This window comes from Stylophora pistillata, chromosome 2, assembly GCF_964205215.1.
Source record: "Stylophora pistillata chromosome 2, jaStyPist1.2, whole genome shotgun sequence".
In the NCBI taxonomy this organism is placed as follows: Eukaryota; Metazoa; Cnidaria; class Anthozoa; order Scleractinia; family Pocilloporidae; genus Stylophora; species Stylophora pistillata.
The window spans coordinates 25,986,815-26,007,049 of record NC_142520.1 but is presented as its reverse complement, the minus strand read 5'-3'; the positions used below and the strand labels follow the sequence as shown (position 1 = coordinate 26,007,049).

General features: G+C 38.8%; 1 protein-coding gene and 1 pseudogene across 5 annotated transcripts in view; one reads left to right on the top strand and one right to left on the bottom strand.

Moving 5' to 3' along the window:
• Positions 1–20,235, bottom strand: part of LOC111344113 (uncharacterized) — a 91,625-nt gene that overhangs the window by 69,903 nt on the left and 1,487 nt on the right. For all 5 annotated transcript variants that reach the window (XR_015996905.1, XR_015996906.1, XM_088749883.1 and 2 more), the window contains exons 2-8: positions 10,360–10,790; positions 8,678–9,380; positions 7,923–8,019; positions 7,160–7,409; positions 5,913–6,713; positions 5,574–5,610; positions 4,065–4,321 (exon numbers count right to left, since the gene is read on the bottom strand). Coding sequence is in view for 3 of the 5 variants with exons in the window: in XM_088749883.1 (XP_088606009.1) it covers positions 4,065–4,321; positions 5,574–5,610; positions 5,913–6,713; positions 7,160–7,409; positions 7,923–8,019; positions 8,678–9,380; positions 10,360–10,790 (2,576 nt within the window). In the remaining 2 variants the exon portion in view is untranslated. The remainder of the gene's footprint in view (positions 1–4,064; positions 4,322–5,573; positions 5,611–5,912; positions 6,714–7,159; positions 7,410–7,922; positions 8,020–8,677; positions 9,381–10,359; positions 10,791–20,235) is intronic.
• On the top strand, positions 11,400–13,461 carry LOC148738051 (uncharacterized; annotated as a pseudogene).

Sequence of the window (20,235 nt, the reverse complement as noted above, 5' to 3'; positions counted from 1 at the left end):
TTTTTCACCTTTTGAATCCCTAATTGGGAAATTGGATAGTGAAAATGTAGAATTTTTTGTACTGGGAGACATGAACTTTGACATGATCACTACTCGATATGACAATAACATATCCAAATTAAGGAGTATTGCTGATGTCTACGGACTCGAGCAGCTTATCTCTGAACCGACGAGGATAACACCCACCTCATCAACTCTAATTGATTTAATCTATACCAACTGCTCGGATAAGATTGCATGTTCGGGAGTTTGTCATATCGGAGTAAGTGATCATAGCATGGTGTATGTATATAGAAAACTTGCCCTGAATGGGATGTCTAACGGACATAATTCTATAATTCTATTACATATAGAAATTTCCGAAATTTCGATCGCCAAAAGTTTCGTTATGATATTCTATCTCAATGTTGGGATAATGTTTACGAGTCTTCCAACCCAAACGTGATGTGGCCGCAATGGAAATGTACATTTCTGGCTATCGCTGACAAACATGCCCCACTGAATACGATGCGCGTTCGTTCACGGAGTTCTCCGTGGATTACCTCTGAATTGAAAGACCTTATGCATAATAGGGACATATTAAAAATCAAAGCTAGCAAGACAAATGATCCTAACGATTGGGCATTATTTAAGAAACAAAGAAATAGAGTCAATAAGCAAATACGCTCAGCTAAGCAAGTTTATTACCAAAATAGTTTTAATAAGCACACCAGCGACTCCCGAAAGACCTGGCAGACTATAAACGAGCTAACTTCTCGAAAATCTGAGAAACGCCAGTGGCGTCACTAAAAGTGAACGGATTAACGATAACTAATCCGTTGGAGCTATCAAACGAATTCAATAACAACTTTGCTAATATTGGTCCAAAACTTGCCAGTGAGATAAATTGTGATAGTGGTAGCTATCAAAGATATCTTACCGCAACAGATAAACGGTTTAAGCTCCAACCCACCAATCCAACTAAAGTATTTTCACTTTTAAATAAACTAGACAAGTCAAAGGCAACGGGCCTTGACAAAATATCAGCTAGGTTTATCAGGGAATGTGCTGATCTTATTTCTGTGCCGATATGTGATATTTTCAATCAATCTATTAGCCAAGGGACGTTCCCAGACGACTGGAAATATGCAAGGATTACCCCTCTTTATAAACAGGGTGACCGCGGTGATGCTAACAATTACCGTCCAATATCGGTGATTCCAATAATGGCGAAGGTGTTTGAAAGGATAGTTTATGAACAGTTATATGCCTATTTGGAAGAGCACGATATTCTATGTCAAAACCAATCAGGGTTTCGTGCTAATCATTCAACTGTAACAGCTTTGTTGGAAGCGACAGATTCTTGGGCGTATAATATTCATAACGAGAAAATCAATGGAGTCATTTTCTAGATTTGAAAAAAGCTCTTGACACTGTTGATCATCAGATCCTTCTATCGAAACTAAACTATTATGGTATACATGGAAAATCTTTCAGATGGTTTCAGTCATATTTGGAAAACCCAACACAAAAATGCTCTGTGAACGGGTCGCTATCCAGTAGCTACTCGTTGACTTGCGGCGTCCCTCAAGGGACCATCCTCGGTCCATTATTGTTCTTATTATTATATCAACGATCTTCTAAATTGCTTATCAAATTGTAAACCGAGAATGTATGCCGATGACACGCACCTCACATATCGGGAAGCAATCTTGAGAACGTTCAGTTTTGTCTAAATGAAGACCTTGAAAACGTCTTCAACTGGCTACAAGTGAACAAACTCACGTTGAACATGACTAAAACCGAATTCATGCTAATAGGGTCGAGGCAGAGACTGAATACTCTCACAGCTTCACCAACAATTAGAATGAACAATACTCAAGTGAGCCAGGTTACAGCTACAAAATCGCTTGATGTAATAATAGACGATAAACTCGATTGGCATAGTCACATCGAAAAACTAACGAAAAAGATCGCCTCTGGTATCGGGGCCCTAAAGCGAATTAGGCACCCGATCCCAGCATCAACCTTACATCTCATCTACCAAGCTTTAGTAAAACCTCACTTTGATTACTGTGACATTGTTTGGGGTAGCTGTGGGAAAACGCTCCGAGACAAACTGCAGAAATTGCAGAATAGAGCAGCCCGTGTGTTGACATTCTCTAACTATGATGCTGATGCAACTGAGCTACTCGAGTTTTTAGGGTGGAAAAATCTTGCACGCCAGCAGGAAATCCATAAAACCACCATGATGTTTAGATGTCTGCACGGGCTAGCTCCAAGGTATCTATATTCAAAGTTTACGTGGCGTGACTCTGCTTATGACCTCAAGGATTAGGAAAATAAGCTTAATGTTCCACTACCGCGCACTAATTATTACAGAAAAAGCTTTAGCTACAATGGCGCCACATTATGGAACAGTCTACCACGCGATATAAGGAACACAGAGTCTCTGGGGTTATTTAAACGTAAGATCAATGACATTCTTTAAGTCTAACGCACGGCATTCACGGAAACACCTTTCGTGTTATAGTATGTAGTTTTAATTTTAAATATCTTAGCGTGTGTGATATGTATTTTTATAGGCTGATGAATTGATCGTGTTTAAATAAAGATTAAATAAAATAAATAAATAAGTAAATAAATAAACCATCTCTCACCTCTGTTTTCCTTCAGAGGCTTGCCTCAACCCCCATTCCAGCTTAATGACGCCGTCGTGAGGGCTTCTGTAGAGGAAAACTGGCTCCAAAAACACTTACAAACGGCCAGAAAAGCGAGAAACCGAGTCGATTTGAACGCATCCAAACACGAACTGTTGATCTAGGTCATGTGACCCCAAGGTCTGAGCCCATGGTGTCTAAAAACCGCAAATATTGTAATATAAGGACCAACAAAGTGAGGTTAAGTTTGTAACGCCAAATTACAACTGAAAAAAATATGGTCCTTTTCGTATTCAAAGGGTTAAAATCATCTCGGGTTCAGGATCGACAATATTTTGATCCAACTTCTGCTTACATAATCCTCCACTTTGAAATGAAAGAATCAAAATCTTAATTCTGTTTAGCTCTCACGGCAAACATTTCTGGTAAATAGATAAGTCTTACCTTTTCACGAGCTGGGCTTTTATTGATAGTCCTTTGCAAGATTCACCGTCACAGCGTAGCGAAAACTTTCATTCGGCGTGAAGATTTTCTTTTGGCCAGAGAACTTCCCCGAATATCCTCTTTGGTTAGCAAATGCTGACCATACAAAGTATTTGCCACATTTTCTCTTCCCTTTGCTAAGAGGTTGCTACTTTTGTCCGAAACGTCTTAGTAAAACTGTAAAAGCTTTCAGTTTTGGCCCCCTCGACCTCGTTTCCGTGCAACTCGCCCCAGTTTCTACCGAGTAACGAGCGTTTTGAAATAAGGTGTACGACGGTAGAGCTGTTATTTGTCGAACACCCCAAAAGTTGATCCGTGCAAACGAAAGCAGTAGACCACCAGGAAAACAAACGAAGGAAAACAGCGCCTAAGCCGCTCGAAAGAAAAAATTGGACTGCCACTCCTCACACCGCTCCAACTTCATGCTTAAAGCACACAAAGAAAATTGCCAAGGAACACTGCAAGTACACGCTTAAAGCACACGCAAGAATACCTCAGACGAAGAGCACATGGAAATCCGACGCATGCACCTATGCAAAAAACTGCTGTCTAATAGAGAACGCTGATGCTCTATGTTGTTAACTATATTAAACTACATTTAACTGCATCTAAAATATTCAAATGACTTAACCCATGAGAGCCTGCTACTTTAGACACAAATGAATTGAAACAGTAACCAACATCATTGTGTGACTTGTTAAATAATAAAGGTGAACCTTTCAGTTCCTCTTTCCACCAGGGATACAAGCTGCTATCGGACTACTAAAAGACCGTCACTCCATGCAGGAGTAGTAGGGGTACTCCTAGTCTCTTCACGTCGTGAACACCAGCATAGGCTCTAGTGGTGTTGGCCAGTTGACCAGTAAACACTTAACCATTTTAAAACTCTTGAAAACGAACATCATGTGACACACTCTGTTAGACATACTAACACCAACTTACTAGTGTTGGGTTTGCCCTGATGTAATAGACTAAGGTTTGTCTTAATCTGCCATGTGGGATTTTGATTCCTTTAACAATTTCCAGTTGTTCCGACAAGGCATAGAACATACAATTTCCTAATCCTTCATTGTCGGACATTCTGAAGCCCTTGTCTGATGCAATCTTCGGCAACCCCAGTGATAGATCTCTTCTCCTCTTGACTTTACTTGCATCGATTTGCATCTGCTGAAGTTTCTGGATGATTCGGTCAAGAGAACCTAGAAGAGCAAAGTTCTTTTTAACCTAACTGCATGAAAGAAGCAAAACAGTTTTAAGCTGGAAAATAACAATTCCCAATTTGGTAAGAGAAACATAGAGAGCAAAAGGGAAAGACGAGCTTCAACCACCAAACAACCGATGTCTTGTCCAACAACTTAGCCTTGAGGAGATAAACTGAAATCAAGTTACTTTCTATGCGTAAACGAATACAGCAATAATCAAAGATAAGAAGCAGTGAAGAAAAATTTACTGCAAGGTTTCCACTCTAACATATCTGTGTAATTATAAAAAGAACCCTAGAACCGTTAATTATTGAACCAGAGTTTAGCCATTTTTTAACAAAACCATGCTCTAATCTATATTGAATTTCGCAGAATTTTTCATCTGAACATTTATTTTTGTGAACAGTGTCAATTCATTCCAGTTTCTCCAAATCTAGATTAAATTAAATTACTAAATAGATGCATAAATAAATACATAGACATAAACATAAACAGGATAAATAAATGATGATGATGGAGAGGCAGCATCCAAAAGCGTCCTAGACACTATACTAGGGATGCTCCCCAGTAAGATATACTATTAAAAAACAGATATCATAGTATAGATTTTGATATCTAAGTACTACATTGAATCAAATCTAAAAATTCTAAGTATTGCCAAGGAATGAAGTAACTTTATGTTTAAGGTTAGAAATACTAGCAGAATCCTTTATATTATTTGGAAGACTGTTCCATTCATTCACAACACGGATAAAAAAGCTATAATTAAAAATATTTGTTCTACTGTACATGCTAACTAGGTCAAGAGAATCATAGTTCGTTAAGTTATAATCTACACTATGATCTTTACAGAAAAGCAACTTATCAGAAATATCCATATCATAATGCCTATTCATTAAATTGAATAAAAAAACAATATCCCTGATATATCTTCTATGAAATAAACTATGTATTTTTAATTTCTTTAATCTAACATCATAATCCTCATCAGATTTAAGAATAAACTTAGTTGCCCTCCTCTGAATTGCCTCCAATTTATTGATATTGCGTTGTGTATGAGGATTCCAGGTGAATGGGAGTAATATTTGCCTGTTTCCATAATTTAGGGACTTGACTCATCTCAAAAGACAGATTATAATTATAGCATACATAATGGTACTGCAGACATATATGCGGCATTGAAGGTGACCCAAGAGGGTCACCTTCAATGCCGTTTCAGACTTTAATGGATCAACCTCACTTGTCTCACCATGTGATCTGGCAGCTTCATTTGAAGAGGATAAACCCTGAGGAAAAAACGTCGCACAAAATTATTACAATTACATAACAAATGTGTGTGATCATAATTATTAAAAAATGTATGTTGATCAATACTTAACCAAAGAATACAGAAAAGTATGAACTTCACAAATAATTTCATCATGATAGAGATTCCCTGACTTATATTTGAAACTAGATGCAAATTATTTGGGCTATCTTTCTCAAGCCCATTTTATTCTTAGATCAAGTAAAGTAAAAGTGAGAACTTGCAAAGATGAATGAGAGGCTAGAAAATCTGCTCTTAAAATATCATTTTAATCGACTATACCTGGCGTCTTCTTTTTAAGAACCACTTCTCCAACCCACCGGGATGAAGTACTATGTCCCCAAACTGTCTTTTACATAATTCCGCTTGGCCCTCATTTGCATCAACGAGATGGAAACACTCCTCGTGTGTGCAAGTGGTTTTCACGTGGTCTGAGCATGCAAAACGTGGTTCTTCTGCCCCTTGATGACAGGAAGGACATGCAACACACAGCCTATACTGCAAACCCCTTCGGTATGGCAGTTCTTGTGACAAATTCTTTAGGGTATCTTCGATAAATTCACGAACAACAGTTGCTAGTTTGGCGGAGTTCTCTCCTACAACCTGATGGCTTTGTGTTCTTTGTCTCAAGATTACCTTCACAAATCCTGTTTTGCATATGAGGAGAAAATGATGACTATCTTTCCCAATGATGAACCATGCTCCATTTTGGTACAGGGTTGGTTGATACGTGGGCCATGTCTTTGAACACCAACGAATGGACCGTGAGACAAGCTGTAAGAAGAGACCATGAGGAACAGAGCCATGGACAAAGAGAAGATACAATGGACAGGGATCTGCTGACGATGGTTTCATCTTACAGAGTTTGTCAGGCAACGACTTAAGCTGAGCAGGTACAAAGTACTTCACATCAGTTGGGGAAACTGAGAACTTAGCGACCAAACCAAATTGCTCCATCATGTCTAGGATGTCTTCTTTGATGATTCCTTGTTCAATAAAGCTGGAGAACACATAATCAATATATTCCATGCTGAGGATGCCACTTTCTTCAAGTTCCTGCCAGTACTTAGCACATAGGGGATTCTATAAGATATACGAAAAAAAGGCAATTCCAGATAAGGGAAAGCCACTCCACCTATATGAAAAGATTGATAAAAGTTTATTTCTATCGATGTTCCGAAATTAAACTGTTATCGGGCAATTTTCTATCTTCGGTTGCTCAGAGGTGATTACCAGTTGATCTTCCACCGCAAAAGTAAATTAGCAATGGCAAAAAGAACATTTCACTTCTATGACTATAACAGGCATATCAATGCAAGTCTCTTGTAATTATAACGACCTAAAAGCTGCAAAAGGTACAAGAAGCAATTTGGGGTCAGCGATTGTTAAGATCAACGAGTCACAGCTGTTGCACCAATTGCCTATTCCTCTGAAAAAAGTACCACTCTTAGTTTTTTGTTAGTCTTAATTATTGAACAACACTATTTCCAAGTACGTTAGCCTTTCTCAAATGAAAATTTATTTTCTACCTGTTTATTGAAAGGTGGTATGGTTATCAGCTGCTTGAACAGATCAATCAACCACTGAGCCTTCAGTACAACTGTATTGCGGTGCTTGGTTATCATCCCCAGGCCATGGTAGAAACTGATCATGGAGACAAACTCTTTTTCATCTTCCATGAAACAATCTCTCCTTGCATAGTGCTCGAGTTGTTTCAGATTTCTGTGATAAATCTGTTTAGCCACCAAAGCTTCAATCACCTTTTCAAACAAAAACCACCTAGAAAGCAACAGAATACCTATAATGTATTATGGCAAAAAATTGGGTTTTAAATTCATTCAGACATGTAACATGCAGTTAAAGTCCTCCAGTTTTAATACAGTATTGCCTAGTACTGTCTTCAACTTTCGAGTATAACAGACATGGTTATGTTTTGCACTAAACAACTTCAATTCAAAAAGCTATGCCTAATCAAATATCAATCACATCTTCTTATCTTTTAGAATCGTAAGATTGTCACAATGACATTAATTTCAATTTGTTTTTCTGCACTGAAGTGACTGACTGCTGTGTATTTGTGCAATCTATAGTTTTGAAAATTTTGATGTACCCACAATTGAAATTAGTGGTGCATGGAGGGATATTTTTTATTATTTACCTGCATGCACACGAAATTATGCAAAATACACTGTATACCATTTGAAGACTTAATCATGGTTGATTTGAGGGAAAAAATTAATTCTCAAGTACAAGAACTGGGGCTTTTCTAAATAAATCGCATTTATCATTTACCTAACTGGTATTTTCTCTCCCATATAAGGCTCTTGCCTCAACACCTCCAGGATTGTGTTCTGTAATTCATTTATACCATCTACTTTTCCTTCTTGCTCTGCAGGATAGAAAAGGAATTCAAAGCAATATAATACAACACAGAAACATGTGCTTACAATTAGCATAGTTTGTATTATACTTGTGTGATGGCAGAGATTTTACAGCTGACAACATACTGACAAATCTCTTCAGATCCCAACATTTTAGGTCTTCTGTTCCTTATTCCATACTCTTAAATTAATGGATCCATCAGCAAAAATATATAGGACTCCATATGATACCTCCAGTATATTCAGGATATAAAGTAGCTGAAAGCTAAGTAGAGCACAGGTTATATAAAAAAAAACAACTCTGACTTTCTTCCACTATGTTTTAACTCATCCAATCAGGGCAGTATCCTTTAATCCCTCTATAACTCCCACTTAAGAATGTTCTTTGTATCTATCTAATTGGATTTAAACTTATAATGAAGCAGTACAACACAACTGCTGAATTACATGTAACAAATGTGAGTCTGATAATAATTAATGTATGTTCGATGCTTGTCAACCATCTGCCAAATGGGCTTTCGGATACAAAAATTGCTACTAAATCATGTGTTCTTGGAATTCTGATTGACTCAAAGACAGGCTAGCTATTATACAATTATAAAGTCAACAATAACTGTAAGTAACCTTATAATGGTTAAGGATACAAAATGAAATCAAATAACTTACTTGTTTTAAGTTTTCCTCTCTGCTTTCCAATCTTCTTGATAAATTTTTCTATCAAGTTTGGCCACTTTGATTTAGTGTTGTCAATGCAGAATAAGGGTCTGATCACATGCTTTCCATATTCCATACCAGAAATTCTCTCTTTTATTTGTTTCTTTATCACTGTTATGTCTTCAACTGGTTTGTCAGCATGTGTACCAACAATGAACACTGGGGGGCGGAGATAGGGCAGCTTGTGTTGTGCATCATTATCTGTATCATCAGTTGCTTGGGCAACACTGTGTACTGTAGCCAGCCAGGAGAGCAAATTCTCCATGTTTGTTTCATTGTTAAGGTTTTCCAATTTCACATCATTACTTCCTTGTCTGATGCAAGGCTCAGCTGGGGCATCCAAAGGTTTCCTGAGATTGTGCACCAATATGTACAGTGCTTGCTGTGATAAGAACATAGGATGACTGGCATAGTACAGGTGCTGCCCTGCAAAGTCCCATATATCCATTGTAATAGAGGATTCTTCTGTGAATGAAGCACTCTTGATGGGTTTACCCTGGACATACTCCAACCACTGATGAACATGCTTCACAGTATCGGGAGGTTGAGTAAGATCAATAACTACATCAGGCTCGTTTAACAGGCAGTCCATTGAGTCTTCATTGCTACTATCATGGAAAGCATCTACTGAGGGGTAATCTCCTTTACCCTCAACCTGAGTGAAGCATTAATAAGGTAAAATGCTTTGTTGTAAGTACCACTGACAGTAATTCAGTTTAACCAGCAAACACAGTAGCAATCTAAAAATAACTACAAGTATGCCAAAGTTTACCATAAATTAGATAAAAAAATTAATGACTATACATATACTGGGAAGGAAATTACTGTTAAGACTACAAACAGTCCCTGCTTTTTAGATAGGACCATTGTACAAGTAAAAATAAAATAAATGATAAAAATTTATGTTTAGTGCACTGCACAGAACTTTGAGAGTGAGGTGCACTGTATTAACATCAATTTGTTTTTTTACTGTCACTGTTGTTTTTTCCACTTGTGCAACAGTTTTCACCAAAAAGGAGGGACTTCTCAACTGTCTCATTATTGTTTGAACAAGTCTGGTGAGAGGCCATATCATATCAAAGTCCTAGTAAAGTACAATTATGGAGTCAACTATAAGCATTTTGTAAATTAAGAAAAAATGGCCACATATAAGATTGGAAACAACCACAGTGTAGTTGTGCGAACAAAGGGTTGATGCTGGCCTTTAGACATTCTTTAGGGTGTAACCAGCATGATAGTCTGTGAGCTGGCCTTCATTAGCGCTTCAGCACAGACACTTCTCTGCCTGTGGTAAAATACTGGTGTGCATAATCAAGGAAGTTAACCCTTTCAACAAGATGAATACAGTAGTTACTGATGGCTAACAATGTTAAAAACTATCAGTGCTGTGTACTATATTCGTTCAATTTTTCCCCAATTGATTCAAACCTTGAAAATGTGACCAATTTATTTTCACTTAAAATAATTCAAATGGGTGTATCCTTCCCAAAATTTGGAGAGCTCCTTTTCTTGTTTGTTCCACTTTTATTAAGGTTCACATGATCTTCATTTGACATTAAACAATTAATGCCAGTATCAATAAAAGCTGCCTAAAGAATGTACTAAAGAATATTTTAGAATGTCAATTAAATCACCTTTTTATCAGTATCCTTTTCTCCTAAGCTTTCTTCTGTATCTTCCTCTTCTGAATCTTCTCCAAATCTTTCTAATAGATTTTTTTCTTCTAAACTTTTATCTGGCATAAAAATTCTCTCTTGAGCAATCATTTCATCTGCGACAATCTTTGCCACATCTTTAGAACATTGCAACAGTAATGGTTTATTCTCACCAATGAACTGCCAGTTCCCTACAGCTTGGTCAACATGAATTTCACACTTTGAAGGATCCATTTCAATCCCCTCGGTACTCTGTTCTTTAGGGTCAAATGGAAGGCCAAGGAGACTCCTCTTCAAACTGGTTTTACCAGCGCGATCTTGACCAAGCAGTATAATACGACCACGGTAAACTTTTACATATCCATCTTTCAAAGCCCTTTCATAAGCCAACTGTGCTTCGCTTCCGTTTGCTGTTTGTCCAGACACAAGGACCAAATAAAAAAAAATGTCATGATTGAGCCAAAGGAAAAAGTCTAATCAGAGGAAGTTGTAGTTATTACAATATTAATTAATAAAAATTAAATATAAACAAAATGCAATATCTGTTTTCATAAAATTCAAAAACATCCTGAAACAAGCCTAGAAGCAGACAACTCAATTCAATTTTATGTTTATCACATAAGTTTAGAAACTATACTTGTATATATAGGTAAAAGCCAATTGCATCAGTCAATTTGGTAAACAAATACACAGTGACTATAATAAATTGACTCAATGAAATGAAACACCAAGAGTTTGATTAAAATGTGAGTGATCAAACTAAACAAAAGGAATAAATGATATCTATTCTGCCAAATAGTGAGGATCAAGTCAAAAACAATTTATCTGTTTAATTAGAAAACTGAAAGAAAAATCACATACATGTATTTCCATAAGGTTGTTGCACAACTATTGTAATTAGCAACTAAACACTTGCACCTCGTTATTCACAACCACCAACCACAATACATGTAATTACCATATCTGCACCTGCACCCATATATATATATGTGGACAACCTCATTAAAGTGCAGTTTTGAACACAATAAGTAACGGTCAACATGGTGGCAGCGGTGCTTGTCTCTTAATTTCACAGTCAAGAAGATTCAAGTCGATGAGAGATATGGCCTCAAACACTCCAAACACTCCCTTCCTGCAATTCAAAACAACTGGGGATGATAAACACGATGTGCAGGTCTACATCGAAGACTTAGTCGACTACTGTATTATGCAAAACTGGTTCGATCCATCCAAGGAAACAGAAGCAGCGAAGTGGACGAAACTAGAGAAAGCGATGGCATGTCTTCGAGCATCGTTATCCCCGGCAGCCAGAGCGATCTACAAATACAGTTTAGGATTGTCTGAACAAGATCAGAGCAAACAGCACACCGTTATCAACGCTCCGAAAGAGTACTACGGCACTAGCATTGGGGTCTCGGGCAAAAGGCAAAAATTCCTTTCCCTGCTACAAAATGAAGAGGAATCCATCGCGTCTTGGGAAACAAGGATTTGCAATCAAGCTGCACAGTGCGAGTACGAAAACTTTGCTATGAATTGATGAGAGATCAGTTCATCACGGGATTAACATCTGAATCTCTCCGCATAAAACTGATTGGGAAAGGCCACAGGCATCGAGATGCAGCGCAATCAAAAGTCACTCTACGAGAAGTCGTTGAAATAGCCAAAAGCCACGTGGCAACCACATTTGCAAAGCAGTTAATGAAAAATGCCCGAGGCAACCAGCAGGAGCAGGTAAACTTCACAAAGAAGACAAAACCCGAATACCACAGCTCCGACGCCTTAACAGCGGCCTGCTTCTGGTGTTGCGGTGAACATCCCAGCCCTCGTCAACAGCACTGTCCAGCGTTCAGGAAACGATGCAACAAGTGTGGAATCATTGGCCATTTTGCTCGTGCATGCAGAGGAGGAACGAGAATTGGTAGAAGACGACATCAGCAATCGAATTTTGTTGATGATGACCCTGATGAAGAGGCATTTGTTATAAATGATCAGGCAGCACCAGTCAGTGCAAAGAAATTCTTCGCTCACCTACACTTCATCCATGGGAGGCGGTCGAAAATTGTTAAAGCTCAAATCGACTCGGCGTCGACCTGTAACACTATGCCAAGTTCAGTATTAAGCCAGCTATTCCCGAATTTGAAAGTCTCAAAGACGAAAAGCAGAATCAACACCTACGGAAGCCAAACAATGAAACCAGAAGGTCAAGTAACCCTCATGTGTGAAAGGAAGGGCAAATTCCACACAATTGACTTCCTAGTGGTGAACGTTCCGGACAACAAGCCTCCACTTCTTAGCGGACAAGACGCACAGGATTTAAAGTATTTGACCACCTATGCAGACGAGACAAACGCGGTCAAGGAGGAGACCACACGAAACACGCAGAAACTGCCTGCACTCGGCAAATTGACTTCAGAGGACATCCTAATGCACTACCCCAACGTTTTTAAACAAGGACGCGGGAAGCCTCTTGGGAGCCTCATGCACATCGACTTGGACCCGTCAGTCACACTCGTTCATGCCCCCACTCGCCGTGTTCCAGTGGCAAAATTAAACAGGGTCAATGAAGAGCTGAAAAGGCTCTGTGAAGAAGGAATTATAAGGCCGGTAACCCAAACTACCAATTGGCTGTCCAATATGCTGGTTAAGGAAAAACCTAATGGCAAACTTCGCATCTGCATCGATCCGAGCCAAACCATAAACAAGGCAATCAAAAGGCCCAAATACACCATACCCACAATCGAAGAGAGGCTACCGCTTCTGACAAACGCCAAGGTATTCACCGTCGTTGATGTTTCTGAGGGGTTTCATACTATTGAACTGGATGAAGACTCTTCCCTTATAACAACTTTCCGGGGGCCAAATGGTCGCTATTGTTACAATCGGATGCCCTTTGGTATTGCCTCAGGACCAGAAGAAAATCAGCGGCGACAACATGAATTTCTGGACGGATTGAATGGGGTAATCAACATTGCAGATGACATCTGTGCTTATGGCTGTGGCAACACTAAGGAAGAAGCCGACATAGATCATGACCGAAATCTTATGCATCTACTTGAGAAGTGCAATGAACACGATCTTTGACTCTCCGCTAAAAAAATTCAATTTTAAGTCTAGCTCTGTTTCATTTATGGGGCATCGACTTACCAAAAATGATCCGAGCAAAGTAGCTGCGATCACAGGAATGCCAACCCCAGCAGATAAGGCCGCATTGCAAAGTTTCCTTGGAATGTGCCAGTATTTGTCCAAGTTCTGCTCAAACCTGTCCCAAACAATCCTTCCAATGAGGGACCTAACTAGGGATGACACTGAATTCCTTTGGTCAGAAGTCCATGAGACGGCATTCAACTCAGCCAAGACTCTCATAGCCTCCACATAGCATTGCGCTATTATGATGTCAGCCTTCCTGTGACTCTTCAAGTAGACGCATCTGACAGTGCCATAGGTGGGGTCTTACTTCAGGAGGGCCATCCTGTCTGCTTCACGTCACACATCCTCAGCGCTACAGAAAGAATTATGCTCACATTGAGAAAGAGTGCTTGGCAATTGTGTCCTGTATGGAGAAATGGCATCATTACCTTTATGGAAAGCGAGACATAACGGTACGGTCCACTCTGATCATCAGCCTCTGGAGACAATTTTCAAAAAACCTCTGAGCAGAGCTCCACGCAGGCCTCAGAGAATAATGCTGAGACTTCAGAACTATCAATTCACTGTACAGTACAAGAAAAGGAAAGAGCTCTTCGTGGCCGACACTCTGTCTCGTGCACCTCTCAATGGTGGAACCCAGTTCCCCTCCAGAATGACGCAAGACTACGATGTGTTTCGTGTGAATCTCACACGAATGGATCTGTCACCAAACCTTGTCAAACCCGGTACAATGAACCAGATCAGAAAGGAAACTGAGAAAGACCCATCACTGATGACACTGAACAACATGGTGCTTGGTGGCTGGCCCCGCCAAAAGAGTGAAGTACCAGAGGAGATCAGAGCATACTGGGACCTCAGAGACGACATTTCAGTATATGATGGAGTGCTTTTCAAATCTCATGAAGTCATTGTTCCCGCATCACTCAGACCCGAGCTCTTACAAAAGATACACAAAGCACACCAAGGCACCGACAGTGTATACGAAGAGCCCGGGAATCCGTTTACTGCCCGGAAATGCAAGCAGCAACCAGGCAAACATGCTCCTCATGCGGTGTGTGTTCTCAATACTTAAGTGAATGGCCCCAGGAACCCATGCAGTCACAAGCCATACCGTCTCGGCCATGGGAAAGAGTGAGTGCAGATCTGTTTCAACTAAATGGCGGTAACTACCTCGTGCTTGTGGACCCCTACAGTGACTATATCGAGCTTGAGCCTTTAAAAAACACATCAGCCGTTGCAGTCATACGAGCCTTGAAGTGAAACTTCCCACGTCACGGCATTCCCGACAAATGCGTGACAGATAACGGTCGCAGTTTGTCAGCCATGAATACACACGCTTTGCACGTGAATACGAATTAACCAGCATTAGATCATCTCCCTACCACAGTCGAGGAAACGGCAAAGCCGAATCTGCAGTCAAGATTGCGAAAAAATATTCTGAAAAAATCCTGCTTTGAGGACCCATATCTGGCTCTTCTGGCCTATCGAAACACGCCACAACAGGGATACCAGTACTCACCAGCACAGCGACTCATGTCTCAGAAACTTTGAGACATCATCCCAACAGCAGCAAGCCAGCTACTCCCACAAGCCGCATCAGGTCAGGTTGTAATGAGAAACATCGAAGAAAGGAGAGCCCAATCAAAAGCCCATTACGACAAGAGGGCAGCAGGCCCACTGAAACCATTTGCCCCAGGAGAAAAGGTATTTCTCAACCCACGACCAACAAACAAGTCTCAGCGATGGATCTACGGGGAGGTGATCGAACAACCCACATCGAGATCCTGCGTGATCAAGACGGCAATGGGACCTATTTGACGAAACCATGCCCAAATCCGAGGCTAAAATGGAGCCAGCTGAAAGACACACCACCGGGATGGACCAGCTTGAAATCGCATCCACACACTCTGAACAGGAGCAGGAACGACAACCAGCTGACCTTGAGCAAATGGAGCTAGAGAGCAGACTACCTCGAGGAGAAGACGGACTTCACTGTCCACACATGGAATCAGAAAGCGCGCAATCTAGTGCAGATGAGTGCAGACTTCGCCGCTCACAAAGGACCCGCAAACGGCCATCAAGGTTCAAAGACTATGTCATGTAGGCTCACAAGCGAGATAAACTGAACTATAATTGATTAGTACACTTATTCATTTATTTATCAGTCCTCTTTCCAAGAGAGAGAGGGTGTTGTACAACTATTGTAATTAGCACCTAAACACTTGCACCTCATTATTCACACCCACCATCCACAATACATGTAATTACCATATCTGCACCTGCACCCGTATATATCTATGAACAACCTCATTAAAGTGCAGTTTTGAACACGATAAGTAACGGTCAACAAGGTAACAACTGATAGATTCTAAAATATTACAAGGCCAGTATAAATTATGGTGTAATAATTATCAGAATTACTCCAGACTACTCTATATTACAAAAAAGACTCTTGCTTTAAAATCATACTTGTACATAAATTCTGTATGATAAGCTTCATGTTGTTAAATGTTTCATTAATTCCAATCTATTAGAAAGAAAAAATTACAACTGAAACTATTCCTAAATGAGAAATGATTTGTAATAAACTTTACCCTTTCTTAACTCAAATCAAATATTAAATGTAAATAAAAAATTACAATAACAATTCCTAACTGTGAAATGACTTGCAAATAAACTTAATCCTTCCTTAACTGAAGTCCAATCAAATAGAGAGCAAAAATCGCAACAACAATTTCTAACTGTAAAATGATTTGTAATAAAATTTATCCTTCCTCAATTCACGACCAAATTATATTACACTTTATAGTTCACCACCAAATTTTCTCACATTCTTATTGGTTTAAATAAATTGATCACGTGACACTATGGTGTTCATCTGTGGAGGCACAGTGGCCTCATGGTTGGTGCGCTCGACTCCAGATCGAGTGGTCCGGGTTCGAGCCCCGGCCGGGGACATTGTGTTGTGTTCTTAGGCAAGACACTTTACTCTCACAGTGCCTCTCTTCACCCAGGTGTTTAAATGGGTACCAGAAAAATTAATGCTGGGGGGTAACCCTGCAATGGACTAGCATCCAATCTAGGGGGGAGTAGAAATACTCCTAGTCGCTTCATGCTACAGAAACCGGAGTTAAGCACCGACCTGATGGGCCACTCGGCTTGTAAACAGACTTTACCGTATAGTTCAGCACTAATTATAAATTTTCTCAGATTCCTATTGGTTAAAATCAGCCCATAGTGCCTGTCTGTGGAAAATACCCGGATGGATAGTTCTCATCTGTGAAAAATTTTGAATGGTTTAATGGCAGATTGGAAAAACAGTGACTTTATTTTCATTTCTGACAGGTCCAACATATCATTATTAATAAGCATTGATGTATGGTTATGAATTATTGACATTTGTGACAGGCATTATGCATGAATAAATACTTGATTGATCAGCATTATTTTAGTGAGTTTTGACTGTTTTCAAATGGAACATGGAAGAAATGTAGTGGTGAACAATAAAGAAAATAGAGTGTTTATGTCTTGGAACTATCAGTCTGATACAGGGTTAACAAAAAGCGCTGACGACTGGCGATGTCGCTGGCTACTCTTTCAGTTGCGCCGGCTACAGTTCGTTGGTAAAAAAAGAAAAAGAAACCTGTAGGTAAAATGGAAGGTTTTGAATCAATTGAAACCAAGAATGAAGTGCCTCATATTGTGGAGTAATGATAAAGAAAAGAAAGGCAACAAAACAAGAATCAGAAGTACTGTAGTGTTTTGTATTTCAGAACGCCTCTCAATGATCTTCACTGGATGTAATCGGATGCCCGCCGACACAACTAGATGCAAAATGGTTGCCTGATTTTTTCTGTGTACTACAATTGGATTAGTCTGAATTTCTTAAATTTGCTGATGCTTGATACCAATTTGGTGTCTCACTTAAAAACTAAATGGGAAATAATCTTGAACTAGCACTTTCTGAGTTATTTGGACTTTAATATGACTCTACAATTCACCATTCAATTCACAGTCAAAATACAATAAAGATTTTAAATTGTACTGATGGCAAGATAGCAATGGTATTTTGGAGTTATAGGAAAAATCGAAAGAAGATAGAATCCTGTTTGGAAGTTCAGTAGTCTCTTTCAATTCTACACTTACCGTATAGCATTGAGGGAAAGCAAGTGGGTACTCCAGATTTTTTTATTTTGCAAAAAAATTTGTGCTGTGGGTGTTTGGGTGAAAAATGAAAGTAATTTCTTTTCTCACAACTTAAACTCAATAGGCCTTTTGCAACAAACTGTCACGTGACCAATTTTCCCTTGGCAACGCCATACTGGAGGGCAAGCCATTTAGTCTTTCCTTGACAACTAATGAAGGGCGAGTTGGCAGAGGGGATACTAAGGTAAGGCTAAAGGTCTTTTAAGGCATTTGTTTGTTATGATGTCACGAGAAAACAACAGGAAGATATCTCTTTGAAATTTTTACATACAACTGAACTAGTCTCCGACTAAAATCAGTCACTAGAGGCCAAGTTTCAGACTCGTGAATTTTTTAGCATGGTCAGTCTCATTTGAAGTGATAGCTATGGCGGCAACGTTACCGAAAAATCACCGTGATTCATTCCACTTTATCGCTATCTTACACGGATATTTAAGCCTTTAGATTGAAAATATTGAGTGATAGTTTGGTTTGAATTTCATGGAGAATAGCCTTGCATCATATGGCGACTGCTGGTAGCCAAGCTCTTTCGACCGAATCACGACCGAGTTTCTGCTGGAGGGAGGCTTCTCGCTCACAACAAAAATGCTAGCATATTTGATTGCAGTCTCGTTGTTCAGGGTGAACTCGAATAATTTTTCTTATATTCACAGGTGTGGAGTCCAGAGATTCAAGCAAGTTTCCTGATATTTCTTTCGCAGAAGTTAAAAGTTTTGCTCAGAAGGTGTCGCGATGCGAACATACCAGGAAAGCCTACAAGTTTTTCGCTGAACCTGGCTACCTTCATGATAAGAAACATAAGTAAAATCTGGGATATCCTAACTTCTGTGTGCAAATATAAGCTTAAATAAAGTCGTCGGGTGTTTCTTAATATTAAGGTGGAGGAAATCCTCTGGAGGAAATGACTACAAAATAAAAAATATATATATTTAAGTGGTGATCAGCTCCTAAACTGAACTGTATTTAAGCTTATATAACGCTACAAGGTTAAGATCAAAATAACACGAAAATCTCATAACATTGAAAATGAAAATTTGTCCCGAATTAACAACAAGAATATTGTTTTGTTTAGGTAAAGTATATGATTAAGATGGAAATATTTGCTGTTCTAAGTTAAACAATAGCCTGTTTTTTAAATTTGTGGTTGAGATAATACAGTACATGCAACAAAGAAAGATGAATGCTAGTTAATTAAGCTTTCAGTAGATGAGAGTTTACAAAATAGATTTTTATGTTTAGTTAACATTATTGCAATGCTTTCTGGACAAAAGCATTACTAAGCTAATTTTTTTTTCGTTTTTTGCAGTTCAATATTCTGCTAACCAGGTCAAAGTAACATCAAAGTGATAATAAACCCTTGGTCACCATGGCTTAGTTGCTCACGAGATAGGAAAGTGTATGACAGCTCAGCTGGGGGAATGGTTACTCCCATTTGGACTTTTCGAAACCAAAGTTGTCAAGGAAAGCTCAACTGATTTTGATGGAGTACCTCATATTTACAAAAACCCTGTTGCCAAGCAGCTGTCACTGAAGAGAAACCATGGATACTATTACCAATGGAATGACTTTTTCAGTTATATCAATGAGACAACTTTCTTCTGTGAAAGAATTTATTTTGATGCAGAATTTTTTCAGATTGCCAAAGACAATGTGGATGCCTTCTTCTTTTTATTTTTACTTGAATAGGAACCTCGAATTGTGCAAACTCCTAATATTTTATGTTTCAAGTACATACTAGCTAGTATTATTATTACAACTACAACAACAACTTATTTGTACTCAAAAATCAACTTAAAATAAATTAAATGAACAACAATAAGTTGGTTAGGCATGTACAAGCTCAAGTGCATTGTCCTCAAGACTTGATTCTGCAGTAATCTATTACTGTCTCAAGGTTTTGTAATACTTAGAACTCTGATTAAGATGTTTTCTTTTATTTCGTTTTCTCAATACAAAGAAGCTGCATTAACACATACTACTGATGACAGACATTTACACTCTTAGAAGATTTCATTACCACTAATGTTTTTAAGGGGGATGAAAAAAATTGAAGTCTTTGGATGGATTGAATAAAATTCACCAAGTACAGATATAGATGTTTAATAATGAACTATTGTGTCTTCAAGAAACATGTTTGCAGTTGTACAATGAAATAAAAAATCATCTTGGCAAATTTCTTGAAACTATACTCCCTTAAAAGTATTGGTCAATATCTAACCAAAGGTTATTCAGTGAACCAAAAATATTTTCTTGTTGCATGACCTTTAATAGCCTAAGGCATAGCCTGGATTTATCACAGTATTGAGCAAAATTGTTTATACACTATCAAATACCTTTGACAGAACTATGGTTGTAGGCTTTCCACAATGTTTACCATAAAGTAAAGTGGGCTAACTGTGTATCTCGCATGTATTTTATCTATCCTTCTGCTGATGACATTATCAGTGGTCCCTGGAAGTTCACTAATAAGCAAACCACTGTGTAACCATCTCTAAGCTCTTT